The 14724-nt window shown below is 38.0% G+C and overlaps 1 protein-coding gene and 1 pseudogene across 1 annotated transcript; one reads left to right on the top strand and one right to left on the bottom strand.

Annotated features, from left to right (window-relative positions):
* The first annotated feature begins 915 nt into the window (after positions 1-915).
* LOC122879313 (olfactory receptor 13G1-like) lies at positions 916-3692 on the top strand. The gene has a single exon (XM_044203282.1). It carries the CDS (start codon positions 1064-1066, stop codon positions 1988-1990), a length of 927 nt encoding a protein of 308 aa, XP_044059217.1. The 5' UTR covers positions 916-1063; the 3' UTR covers positions 1991-3692.
* A 4726-nt stretch (positions 3693-8418) lies between these two features.
* LOC122879508 lies at positions 8419-12649 on the bottom strand (annotated as a pseudogene).
* Positions 12650-14724: the final 2075 nt, after the last annotated feature.

Below are 14724 nucleotides of genomic sequence, written 5' to 3'. Positions count from 1 at the left end.
TATTGGCTTTTAAGACCATCAATATCAACCTCATGTCTGTGCATTATGTATGGAACTGGAATCCAGTCATGTTTAGCTTAGCATAAAGATGGCGAGGGGGAAGCATCTAGCCTCTGTCCAAAGTGAGAAAAAAAATGCCTACCAACACCTTTAAGGCTGAGTAGTTACAGTAACACGTTGTAGCTTGTGATTTAACATATCTGGTATTTTGGCATTCAAATATAGTCTTCTGTAATTGCTCTATTCAAACATGACAGGACCATTACAGATAGAGCTACAATGCTCACACCATAATTGGCACCTCTCAGGGAACGCAAAGCCCCCTTTTCCTACTTACAACAGTGATGCACTGCTGGAGAACAGTGATGAGTTGGAAATTAATGATACAGTATTTAGGTGATGGATTTTAAAACACTTTGCAGATGAATAACTGCTTATCTCTTTGGATTAATGAATGACTATTGTGTCTAAGGACAAAGTATCAGTATTGGGGTAGTAAATAGTAAATGGACTGAACTTATATAGCCCTTTTCTACCTTAACACACAATGCGCTCATTCACCCATTCACACTTACACTCACACACCTATGGCAGCCACTGTGTACCTGTATTCACCTGAGATCGGTCCTGAGCAATGAAATTTAGCAGGTTTCAAATCTCTTCCACTTTGGGCCCTCTGACAGTTTGTTGTTGACATGCACAGATGTTGACCGACCTGTGCAGCAAATGTGGGATTTCTGATTTAGGGGTTTGCTAATTAGCCAGGTACTAGCTAAAATTTGCTGGGGTCAATATCCAATGTGATTGGACGATGGGTCTGCCCAATGAAAAGTTACTGTTCTGGTGAGCCTTAAAACCCTAAGTCTAGAGGCTGTTTGGTGAACTCCATTGTTGGTTGTAGTGAAAGCTGTTTGATTGAGCTCAGAGTTATTTTTGTAAACTCTGACAACAACTGGTTATGGTTTGTTATAATCTACAATATGTTGCATGATCTTTTGCTTTGAGAAGAGTTTTTTCATCAACTTCTTTTTTGCATTTTATTTATCTTGCTATTTTGACGAATATGCCTTTACAGAATGCTTCAATCAAAGTTACAGAATTTATTATAGGTGGTTTTGACACAACCAAAAGGCCTATGGTAGTTGGTGTGGTTATATTGATTACCTATGTTCTAGCTGTTCTTGCCAATATAGTAAATATCCTCTTCATTATTTATGACAAGAGATTACACAAACCAATGTATCTTCTGATTTGCAACCTTGCTGTTGTTGATATACTCTACACCTCCAGTGCCAGTCCAACAATGATCGGGGTTCTACTTGCTGGTGTTAATACTATATCCTATGTGCCGTGCTTAATTCAAATGTTTGTTTTCCACTTGGGAGCGGTGATGGAGATGTTTGCTTTAACGGTTATGGCATTTGATCGATTAATTGCTATTAGCTATCCTTTTCAGTACCACAGTTATTTAACAAATGTGCGCACTCTTGTCCTTACATATATCCTGTGGATTGTTGCCTGTGGTTTTGTTGCTGTAATGCCTGCAACTGTGCTTCCTCTCCCTCACTGCTACTCAAAGCTGATGTACACTTTCTGTGACTATGCTGCCGTAATACGAACTACTTGTGTTGACCCTAATTACTATTTCAATCTGATTACCATCATATCATTCTTTCTTTTATTTTTCACTTTCACTTTTATTTGCCTGTCATACATATGTATAATATTTTTTGTGAAATTATCCTCAAATGATGACAAAAGAAAAATGGGCAGCACTTGTTTGAGTCACTTGATCGTGGTAACGTGTTACTACTGTCAATTATTTGTCCGCTTTGTCTTGACCAGATTAGGTGTGGTATTAACTCTTGAGGCGCGCCATGGCTTAATGATCGGAGCCACCCTCGGTCCATCTCTTGTAAATCCTTTTGTGTACTGTCTTAGGACGAAGGAAATGAAATATAAGATCTTTAAGATATTCAAACAAGTTTAGACATTTCAGTAGATTCTTGTGAACTGTGAATTAACTTTATGGAAAACGTTGCACCCTTTGCTGGTGTAAGTATTATACTAAAATGATTGAATATATTTATCCATGCATTTTCTACACTGTTTATCCTGTTCAGGGTTGTAAGGGGCAGGAGCCTACTCCAGAAAACATTGGGTGAGATGCAGCAAACACCCTGGGCAGGTCAGCAATCTATAGAAAAACACATTCACATTCGCATTCACACGTACAGTACCAGCAATTTAGAGTTTCCAATTAACCTAATGTGCATGTCTTTGGACTGTGAGAGGAAACTGGAGCACCTGGAGGAAACCCACGCAGAGTCAGGGAGAACATACAAACTCCACACACAATTGCACCATCATAGTAAACTGAATATCTTTGGGTTTTGGACATTTGAAGAAGTCACCTTGGACTTTATATAATTATATCCAACATTTTATAGACAAAACGATTAATCAAAAAAATAATCGGCAGATGAATCAATAAATCAGTACATATATACAGGTATATGTGGGTGACAAATTAAAGGAAAAACCAACATAAAGTGCCTTAGTAAGGTGTTCAATGCGCCTTGGCATTGATTCTACAAGTCTCTGGAACGCTACTGGCGGGATGAACACCATTCTTCCTAAAGATATTCCCTCATTTATTGTTTTGATGATGGTGTTAGAGAGCGCTGTCTTAACACTACGGTCCAAAATCTCCCATAGGTGTTCAATTGGGTTGAGATCTGGTGATTGCGAAGGCTATAGCATATGTTTCACATCATTTTCATAGTCAAACTATTCAGTGACCCCTCGTGCCTTATGGATAGGGGCATTGTCATCCTGGAAGAGACCACTCCCATCAGGTTAGAAATGTTTCATCATTGGGTGAAGGTGATCACTCAGAACAACTTTATAATGATTTGGAATGACCCTTCCCTCTAAGGGGACAAGGGGACCCAAACCATGCCAGCAAAATCCCCCCCACAGCATAACAGAGCCAACGGATCCCCTCACTATTGGTGTCAAACATTCAGGCCTGTACCGTTCTCTTGGTGTACGCCACACATGCACTTGCCCGCTTGTCAAGAATATGGTGAAGGACCATCTGACCATATCACTTTTGATATGAGATGACTTGAGTTTGGGTTTTGTACCACTAAACTCTCAAATGTGCATTCATCTTTGTAATGAGGGGTTTATGCACTGCAACCCTACTATAATATCCCTCTCTATGTAATTGTTGATGGGCTGTTCAGTCTGATCACTTCCTGCATTGACATTCTCAGCATTTTCATATATGTCACATAGCATGATTGGATGTTAATGGCTTAATTGTACCATGCAGTGCACCTGTGTGGAAGTATCTGCATTTGTTATGTTTCTCCACTCATTTATTCAGGTTTTTACTTTAATTTGTCACCCCTCTGTATATACAGATTATGTATAAATATACTGTATATATAAAGAATTAGAACTATATTTTATGTTAATGGTATTCTACTTTTGCAGTTAGTGTGCAAGAAATGAATGTATTGTTCCAGTTTGTACTAAAAGGACATTAATTTAAATGCATCATTGGAAAACTACTGCCAGTTAAACCAAATAGAAAGCAATATGTTACAAATACTGTGACAGACATAATAATATTACTGTAATTTGTCCAGTGTTTATATATTGAGTAAACCCTGATGCTCACATGTTATTATACTGGAAATTTCAAAAGGAGTAAAAAATGACTAAATCCCAAATTATTTCATTCTTGCAGTTGTGGCACATTCAGTGCAACTTGATCTGTTTAAGATAATGTCCTTCTTATGCCTCATTCATTCCCCAAAACTGAAATGATATATTAAAAACTTGATCACAAAAATGATTGCTATGCAGTACACTCAGACACTAACTGTTGACAAGGAGCAGCTGGGAAGACAAGCAGCACATCTCATGGTGCGAGCAGAACCAACTGCAGCTCAATGCGACAAAGTCTAAGGAGCTGGTTGTGGATCTACGGAGGGCCAAGGCACCAGTGACCCCGTTTTCCATCCAGGGGGTCAATGTGGACACTGTAGAGGACTACAAGTACCTGGGAGTACACTTAGACGATAAACTGGACTGGGCTAAGAACACTCAGGCTGTTTACAGGAAGGGCCAGAGCCGCCTCTATTTTCTGAGGAGGCTGAGGTCCTTAAACATCTGCCGGACAATGCTGAGGATATTTTATGAGTCTGTGGGAGCCAGTGCTATCCTGTATGCTGTTGCATGCTGGGGCAGCAGGCTGAGGGTAGCGGACGCTCAACAAACTGATCCGTAAGGCCAGTGACATTGTGGGGGTGGAGCTGGACTCTCTGGCAGTGGTGTCAGAGAGGAGGATGCTGGCCAAACTACATGCCATCTTGGACAGTGTCTCCCACCCACTCCATGACATCCTGGTCAAGCAAAGGAGCACCTTCAGCGGAAGACTCATCCCCCCAAAAAGCACCACAGAGCGCCACAGGAAGTCATTCCTGCCTGTGGCCATCAAACTCTTTAACTCCTCCCTCTAAGGGTTAGTCTGTATGTCTCTAGGTCACTAAACTGGACATTGATCATTACATCTCTGCTATACTTGAATAATTGTGCAATATCCATGTAATACTCATGTGCAATATTTAGCTTTTTCCTATTCATTATTCATACCTCCATTACTGCTGTTGCAATACTACTTATTACTTATATTATTACATTGCATTATTATACCGATAAACCCACTTGGTACTTCACACTTATTTTATTTTATACTTATACCCACTTGGTACTTGATTTATTTTCTGACCTATTTTTATAGTTTTTATAGTGTATTGTATTATATTTTTTTGCTAGTACTTCCTCCTGTGTACACTGACGTAAAGGCGAGCTGCTGTAACAAAGAGTTTCCCTTCAGGGATTATTACTTCGGGGAAGTATTTCTGATTCTGATTCTGATTCTGATCAGGGCTGAGAAATCAGTCAAAGGTGTGCAGGACAAGGGAGCTCCCTGAGGACACCTGGTGGACAAGGAGCACAGGCAGGAAAACTAGAAACAGCATGGGAGGAGCAAAGTGAGGGCAAGGAAGGAAAGGATGGAAATCTAAAGTTACAAATATACAATTAATATTTAGTATGTACACAAAAACCTGTACAGTTAAAAGGGCTCAAAGGCTCTCCATACTCTTTGTTGCTCTCCACTGTGAGAGTGGTAATGTATTTGAAGCAGAGCCAACATCCTAACAGTAATGAGTTTCATACCATCTCAGTATTATCAAAATAAGCAGCATAATATATAAGCCTAGTAGTGAATATGAAACTTTGTTTGCTAGCCGGTTTCAAACTTTGCAAGTTCTACACAACCTTAAAGATTATATTGATAACATTTTTATGTAGACAAATATTTTAAAAGAAAAATACATCCAGAGAGCTTTTAGAAAGGTGCGGAACAAAAGTATCACTTTTCCTTAAAAAATATATTATGATTGTGAATTATTCATTTTGACGGGTCCAAAATGAATATTTTGTTTATCTTTGTGTGAGATGTCTGAAGTTTGGTTCGTGTTTCTAACTAGGCTTGTGAGCCAATAGTATAATGGCGTTGGTATCACGTGGTATAGTTGCCAGTTAGTGTGGAAAAAATGGACACTGACATTAGCACATATTAGCTATCTTAATTTAATCGTCCGAACAATAACAATAACCCATAAAATTACAGTTCTGCATATTTAAACAAAATAAACAACAACTACTGACAGCCATAGCCCTTAAAACCTTAACTAATGTGTTGTCACTGGTTAGATTCAAAATTAGGAAAAAAAACAGCTTCAACCACTGATGAGCTATGTTAGCATTAGTGACGGTTGCATCCAGTTACCTAAAACTGCAACTGTTTCACAACGTTAACCACATATTTAACATCACGTGACTAATGTCATGTGATTTACGTAACATATGCTTGCAGCTCGTCCTCACCCTACAGCCAGTCCTCAACAGCCACCAGTATGGGCGCTAATTTAGAAAACACTCCTGTGGGTTGTATTAGAGGGTAAGAACAAATGACCTATGTGGTCGCATGGTTTGGACGACTTGTTGTTCATGAACAAGGGACATGCTAGCAGGACCGCCCTCAGCCCGTCATAATATCACAACTACCCTTCAGGAGGTGCAGTGCTAAAATATGTTAAGTACATTTACTGGAGTTCTGTACTTAAGTGTTTGAGGTACTTGTACTTTACTTGAGTATTTCCATGTCAGGCTACTTTATACTTCTACTCCACTACAATTCATAAGGACTGCATTTATTTGACAGTTTTAGTTACTACTTCACAGATTACGATTTTACATACAAAACATACAATGAGACCTACGTTTATTATGTAACGGCACAGTTAGGATATTCTAGACTAGTTCTAGATATTTTAGTGCTTTGAATCTCTTTCAGCTTGTAAGTCAAACTTTGAGAAAGCTTTCTTAAAAAGAAAAGATGTTCACAACTTTAGCATCACTGAATTGGAGAGCTATTGGTTGATTTTATGTACCAAATGTAATTAGTTACTGTGAGTAGTCTACATCTACTTGAGTAAGATATTAGTACTATTCCCATGGCTTATAAAGTGTTTCACATTCTTCTTTTTTATGAAATGCAACTTAGAGGCAAACCAATTAACTTTCACAAGCTCACTTGTCTGTCACTGTTACAAATGTTGCAAAACAAAATAGTAGCTGTTTACTGCAGTCACCAAACCCTTTGAGGGTCATTACCGGAGCTAAGTACTGAGGATAAATCACTCCGGAGGGCTGAGTGTGACGCATGTTTCCTATCAACACTTCGTAAACAATGAAGTCATTAACCTAATGAGCAAAGTTAAAGAAAGAAACAGTAACCAAGTGTTGGTAACCATGACAGAATGAATCACTGTGCCTCGCTTAGTAACAAAGTTCAATGGGCGAAGAGATCCTCTGACAGGTGACAACATACTCAGCCAACTAATCAGATGCTTTTAAACATTATGGGAAATTAATCTGGATTGGTTCTGTGTTTCTCAAGGTTCATGAATTACAAAACAAGTAAACAGCTTTTTTTCCCTTAATTTAAAACCTTTTTCCACAGCATGTCAAGTTTGACACATTATTTGCTGCCCTATGCCCAGTTTTCTGCTTTGTGGTACCCTTACCAGCCTTGTAAGAATGATAAGTTTTTATCTACAGTGATATACTGTATCTATCTGATCATTTCATTTTGTCAGCTTTGATATTTTATGTTATAATATAAAATCATATTTCCCACCACATAAGTTCAAATACTGTTCATTTACAAAAACAGATATCTCCATTTATTTTCCTAAATCATGTTTTTTTTATTATGGTTTTCGTGAAAGCAATATTCCCTCAGGAACGCTTTGAGGGAATTTCTTCCCTTTGGTGGTCAAAGGTCACTGTGACCTCACAAAACATGTTTTTGGCTGTAGTGTGTTTGTGCTACTGTGACTTCTCCTGGACACACACTGAGATACCGCTTACAGGTAATGTTTATTTATTACTGCCTTTGTTACACACACAATGTTACACTTGGTAATTGCCATTCCTCTGGACCGCGCCTTGCTTGCCCAGCTCCACCACTGGTTCCGAGGCTTCTCTGTCAATACGCCCCTACAATGGCAGCCCAGCCTCCCTGGCTGGCTGATGTGGCGCTGGTGTGTGTGTGAGAGGGCCCAGGTCCAGCATGCTACTGTGTATTTAGGGAGAGCATAATAAGTCACTCACTTTCAGCTGTGACAATTACCTCTCCCTGACGCTGCTCACCTGAGCCATTCCCCCACCTCTCCCTCTGCAGCTGACAGTTACCCATGCCCACCTCCACATTGGCCGTAACTCAAGATTGGATACCCATATTTCACAGCTGGTCGGACAATGAATTGGTGACACTTTTGACCCAAAGCTCAAAGGTCACTGTGACCTCAAAATGACCTTGACAAACACATTTTTGGCCATAACTCAAGAATTGATGCGTAATTATGACAGAATTTCACACATGACAGCGATAACGTGATAACATTACCCCAAAAGGTCAAAGGTCAACTTCACTGTGACATCATAATGTCCTGGATCCTCTTGATCCTGTGAGTGAGTGAGTGAGTGAGTGAGTTTCACCTACAGTTCATAGAGAGGCTTCGCATCTAGAAATGCCAGAAGAAAACAAAAGCACCACAAGAATCCATCTTTACATAGTAATCGAGTACATGTGTACCTATTTAGCCAATACATCCTTGACAATCCTTCATTAATCAGTTCATCGATGTATATTAACTGGAATCATACATATGTATCATCAGTATAGTGATGACTTCCATTTAGCCAAAAAATACACTTTTATATATACCTTTTATTCAATTCCTTCCAAGTATTCACTACATATATGAGTCTGGACAGACATGGATGTAAACTGCAACTTGACTGGTTAGCTGAGGCATACAACCACAGGGCGGTAATTCTAGGTCACACAACATTTATTTATTTTTTTATGTTTAATTACAGATAATTACAGCCCCAAAGGGCAGTTAGCATAGGTACAGAGGTTTAGTCTTCTCTTTTTTTTTAACACATTTTTTACACTTACTTCTTATCTTTCTTCCCTCTTGACTCTATTGGCCAGCAGTTAACTGGGATTTTACATTACCCTTCACGGTGTGTTTTTGTCTAATTTTGCATGGTTGTGATACATTATAAAACATTGTATAACAAAATACAGTAAAAACTTATTGTTGAAACTGTAAAACTATAATAATAAGTTATTATTGCTGCAGTTTTGCAACAGTTTTTCTCAGATCAGGGACATGCATTTATAAATTGCCAGATTACATTATTTGCTTCTTCTGCATAAATAAGCATCAATATTGTGCCCATATAAGCCTAATGGAGACAATGAAATGTTATTATAGGTTGAAAATGAACTATGTAGATAATTTGTGAGGTCTCTACACGGACATAAAATTTAGGTGTGCAATATCAAATTTCACCGCAGTGTGGAGACAAAGCATATTTTTGGCAAGGTAGCTCTGTAAGAATGATTATCAAAACACTGATATGATGTTTTTTACAGCATTTGGAAAGCTTTTAAATGTCATATTTAAGATAATTAGTACCATTGGCAGAGAGTGGGTGGGTGTGGGCATATGAAGACTCCTTCAAAGATTGTGAATACTTAACACAATATCAACAAATTCAGCTTAATTTCAGTTAACTTCAAACAATGTAACATGAGGCCCCATATTGCACTACCTATGGTTAGTTCCCTTGCTTGCAGCAACATAGCCATCACTCTGCTCTGTCAAGACTCTTCTCACCTTGTGCTCTTCTTATCTCTATCTGCTCCCATGTCTTCTAATTCTTCTTCTGAAGCATGATTCCATCCAGCCCAGTTCCTTGTCTGAAACACATCTCCTCTCTATACAAACATAAGCGCTAGTGAAGCACATGTTAATAAAATGATATTAAACTGCTGGTGGGAGGAAGGTTCCTGTTTTACTTTTATTGATAGACTTTGTGGCACTTGCTGTTTCAAAGCTCTGTTATCTGGCTGTTTACCCTTTTGACACTAGAAAAATGTTCACTTACTTTTTCCACTTTCACTGTGTTTCTAAATACCTAAATTATAAATTTGCCACTGTTAAAGTGTCATTGCATAACATCATATAAGCATCTGTTAATTTGCCACTATTTTCACATCAAGGATGCTCACAATGTGGTTATGATTGCTTTGTCAGTGGTGGTCCACAGTTTAGTTTCAGATCATCAAAGTAAACAAAAATTAAAAATGACAGTCAGTAGATATGTAGATGAAAGATAGTGCAGAATAGATGACCAAGAACAAAAATAGTCAAACTGTATTATAAATTTGATTATTTAGACTTATTTGATAACCTTAACTTTTAACTATTAACTAAAGAAATTTGAGAAAAAGATAAGCAAACATAAACATTTTATGTGCAGTTACTATGTACTTACAAGTTATTAAGTAATCAGGCTTCTTTAGATGTGTATATTGGATGATGTAATTGGTAGTTGATCTAAACCCATTTACAACAAAATAATACTTCTCCTCATTAAGGTAAGGGTCAATCTACTATAATGTAAAACAACACACGTAATATAGGATTTCCTTTCCTGAAGTTTGTGGCTTTCATTGAGCTTACTAAAACATGATTTATTTGACCATGCTTAGTTTTTATTGCTGGTTTTAATTCACACTAACTATACTGTGCTGTACTACCCTCCCCTGTCTACCAACCTCCAAAGGCACAAGAGGGCAGCAAATCACACAAAATGCAAACAGATACAAGCAGTGTGAGAGCAAATTCATGTGCTGTCTGTTTATTTGTTGTTATGAATGAGTTTAGTGTGTACTGATGGCGCCCTCTGCTGTATTTGTATTGTGAATACACACAGTAATATGAAGAAGTGATTGTTATGTGTTATGGAAATTTTTGTAATAGCTGCACAACATCAAGCTGCCAGTGACATGGATGACTGACAACCCTCACAGCCTGCTTTCTGTTTGCTTCATTTAAGGTGTACATTAGACATTTTAATTACTGAATTATGCCTTTGTCAGATTCCACGTAGTGCTCCTCTAATAAGCTGTAAATTTCAGTCAATTTCAATTTATTATGATGATTTTGGTTTAATTTGGAATTATTGCATGTTTGCCAGAGCTGAGAATAAGATGCATCATTCAAGTTAGTTAATATCTAATCAGCAGCATACAAGATACTGTGCATGACCTGTAGCAAATTAAATAGAGTTTACTGTCTATTCTAGACATTCCTCAATTTTTTTTTTATATCAAAATCCAATCTCTCCGGGTCTTTAGTTTACCTCATTCATTTCCTTTATTTTATATCCAAACAGCATTATTCTCCCACTTAGGTTAATGTACTGTATCTCAATCCTGTCTTTAAATTCTTAACTCAATAAGTTTAATCTCTTCAGTTTCACCCTGCACACATCAAATAGTGTCACATAAAACATGTTCACAGCAAACTTTGATGAGACACTGGAATCATAGGTTTCCCTCTTAACATATTAGATGAGTTCAACTATTTTGCATGTGCAAAATAATGCAATTAATGCATTTAAACTGTATATCAGCTGCCAAAAACAGTAGTGGTATGTTGTTTTACTGTTAAATTATTCTTGACAACAATAGGCATTGTGTAAACACACATCATTTGATAAGAGACATACCTCATTTTTGAAGCAACAGTAGATGAAAGAGCTCGAAATACAAGTCCTAAAGCACAAAACTGACAAACACTGGTAATTTATTTGTAAAATTCAAAGCTTTAGCTTGCTGCATAAAGGCACTGGCAGTGCATTAAGATGGAACGAGTTTATTCCTATAAAAGTGCACTAGTTTTTCTCGAATTTCTTTAGTTTTCAGTCCATATATGATTGGATTCAGTGTTGGGGGGAAAATTAATGTAGACATCCCTATGAATCTCCTTAGATGTGGTGCAATGTTCTTTATTCTGTATGATATGATGGTGAAAAGACCCAGACACTCCAACATGAGAAAAACAGTGAGATGTGTAGCACATGTCTGCAGAGCTTTGGCTTTTGTGTCTGATTGTTTGGATCTGAAGCATGCAACAAGGATCTGGAGATATGTATACAAAATCATCCCATTAGCTATCACTTGTGAAAGGGCGACTATAAAAAGCCCATAAATGTTATTGATGGTTGTGTCTGCACAGACCAGAGACAGCAAAGATGGATTATCACAGTAGGGGTGTGTCAGTTCAGATCGACAACGGGGTAAACGCAAAAGCAGAAAAAAAAGCACACCTATTAGAACTAAACTACTCATCCACATAAATGTGATTATTTTCATAATGTGAGCATTAGTCATAACTGTGTTGTATTTCAAAGGGCAACATATGGCAATGTATCTATCATATGCCATAGCAGTCAGAACGAACACTGTACCTCCTGCATAGATGTGGATAAAAAAAGCTTGGGCAACACAAGCTGAATATTGCATTGTCCTGCTGTTTGTCAGTATTTCTCTAATGGTCTGTGGAAAGAGTGCTGAGGAGCCTATAAGGTCGTTGATAGGAAGGTTCAGCAGAATTAGATACATGGGCTGATGCAGAGATTTGTTCAGTACAATGGTGAGGATTAGAATAAGGTTGCAGAAAAGTATGATCATGTAGCTCAGAGTTGCAAAAAGAAATGCAGGAAAGACAGTTTCAGAGGAGAGATTAAAGCGATTCAGCACTAAAACAGATGATGTGTTGTACAGGTCCATTTTTATGCTCTTCTTCCCTAGAAAATTGAAATATCCTTTATAAATTATATTATTAAGTAGCATAACTATTTCATACACAACATCAAGGACATAATACGACAAGAAATAAAGATAATGCTGTAAAAATTGTGAAAAGTCTGGTCATATTTGAGTTATAATTAGCAAACTTTAAATTCTCACTGCTAAGGACAGAACTTACCAAATTAAAGCCTGAATACGTCACTTCACTTTGAGTCCACATATATTTCAGTTAAACATGACACATCATATATCTTATACTGTACATAAAGACTGTACACGAGTTATAGTCTTTTTATTCACATCCAAGGTGAATAAATAATATAATAAGAAACATGTACTATCACTATCCAGTACTAGCAATACTAGCAATGACCAACTGGTAAGATGCTCAGATGGATTAGCAGCTTTATAGGAGTAATGTTTGCTTAACACCAGGCAGCTCCCTGGAGTTTTCTGGTTTACCATAAAGTTTCTTGTCTTGCAATGACAAACACACTGGCTCACAAGGGGCTTTGGAAGAATAAGAAATATATTAGTTAACCCGACCACCACCACACATTAACATAAACAAAGTAAAAATTATTGATTTAATAGAGATAGATTGAGATAAATGTAAATGTAAATTATGATTGTTTACAATTGTTTTGATGTAGTCCATAGCCTCCTAGTCAGCTGCATTTTATGACCTAAACACAGTATGTAAAGCATTACCTATTAATGCTTTACATACTGTGTTTTGGTCAGTTTTGGTCAGTTTTGGCTGTTACTCTGATGGTCAACACACCAGGCAATTAGGGATATTAAATTAACCAAGGATGCCAAGCCACATGGAAACATTCTTCCACCAACAATGAAAACTCCCAGGTACACAGGAAAGGTAACTAGGAATTTCATGTCTTGAAATTTGTAGCTTAGGCAAAAGATTAGTCTACAGAAAACTCTACAGCTAGTGTTGTGCCTTGCTGGCGATGCTTAGGCAAGTCAGCTGCTCAGCCCTGATGATAGAAGAGACTGGGCTCTGAAGAGACAGATTAGTCAATGATGGGGCCTATTAACTGCACTGGTTAAAAGAGGTGGTTGAGGGTGCTAGCTATTGACATTGGGGGTTGGTTCAGAATGCCCATGCTCGCATGCCCCGCAAGGGAAAGTATGTGAAAAATGGAGTGCCATACAGCATTGTATGCCCTAATAACATGCCCTAGTCATCTTTTCTCCCAACCCCACTATACTTTTCATCCTCAATACAGACAACCATTTATCCTCAATACAGACAACCATTTATCCTCAATATGGACCAGTGACATTGATCCTTCACTTCAGTCAGGACTGACTACCCTGCCTTGCAGTGGCTGATGTCATTTAGCAAATGAGAGCCCCATCTGACATGTTGGCTAGAGTACTTACAAGCATAAGATGATACACAGGGTGCGGGGCAAGACATGAAAATGCAAATGCTGTCTTTTTCACCGCCCCCGCAGTAATGACAATTGCCGCCACTGCAATAAACAGGAAGCACAGGACAGAGAGCAGATGGCACCTGATATAAAATACATCACTGTGGCTCCAAAGGGGCCGATGGTTGACAGTCGGCTTGCAGATTTGGATGTGACATAATGGGCGTGCCAACAATATAAGATGTTGACATCTCACCAGTGCTCCCATCCCTGGGAGTGGGTCACACAAAGAATAAGGGCTTTTAAACAAACAACTCAAAAGTTCACAAAAAGGCAAAGGTCCCAAAAGTTAACAGGCAGTGATTTCTCTCTCTGTTAGAACAGGTGGTGACGTGGGTGAGTGGGAATGGAGATCATTTTTCATACTCTTTATACAGTTCATTTTTATAGGGATATGCAACTATCTGAGAAGCCCAGTGCATAGCTAAAGAAATATGTATGTATATATACACAGTATGTACTTTTATTTAAAAACAATTTTCTTCCCTCACTGAATACATTTTCCATCCATCACTTTTGTGATTTGTGCACTTCACTAAAAGTATTTGCTACTGACAAAATGGATTGGTTTGCCAAAGGAATTAGGAGGATTTAAAATAAATAATCATTTGCATTAGGGCTGAAACAATTAATCGAGTAACTTGATTACTAGAAATCATTGATGCAAGTTATTTGCATTTAAGCTTCGTTTAATCCATATAACTGTATACAGCGCACTGTGTTTCACATGGATGATTATGTCGCACAACGCGCTTGTGTGTGATCAGAGACGGTTCAGAGTGTCTTTGGTGTGATTTAACAGCACAGATTACAAAAAGGAGGAAGAGAAATCTATCTATTATAAAACCGACCTAGCCTACCACAACAACATGAAGTCTATTCTTCAGCATCTCAGCAGAAAGCATAACGTTAGAGTCTATGCATCCAGTCCACAGAGCGGCCCCG

This window comes from Siniperca chuatsi, linkage group LG7 (genome assembly GCF_020085105.1).
Source record: "Siniperca chuatsi isolate FFG_IHB_CAS linkage group LG7, ASM2008510v1, whole genome shotgun sequence".
Classification (NCBI taxonomy): domain Eukaryota; kingdom Metazoa; phylum Chordata; class Actinopteri; order Centrarchiformes; family Sinipercidae; genus Siniperca; species Siniperca chuatsi.
Note: the sequence above shows the minus strand (reverse complement) of the source record. Positions and strands in the feature narration are given on the sequence as shown.

Bases quoted from the DNA above. Each gene is read 5' to 3' on its own strand.
- LOC122879313 (XM_044203282.1), top strand. From the start codon at position 1,064: ATGCCTTTACAGAATGCTTCAATCAAAGTTACAGAATTTATTATAGGT.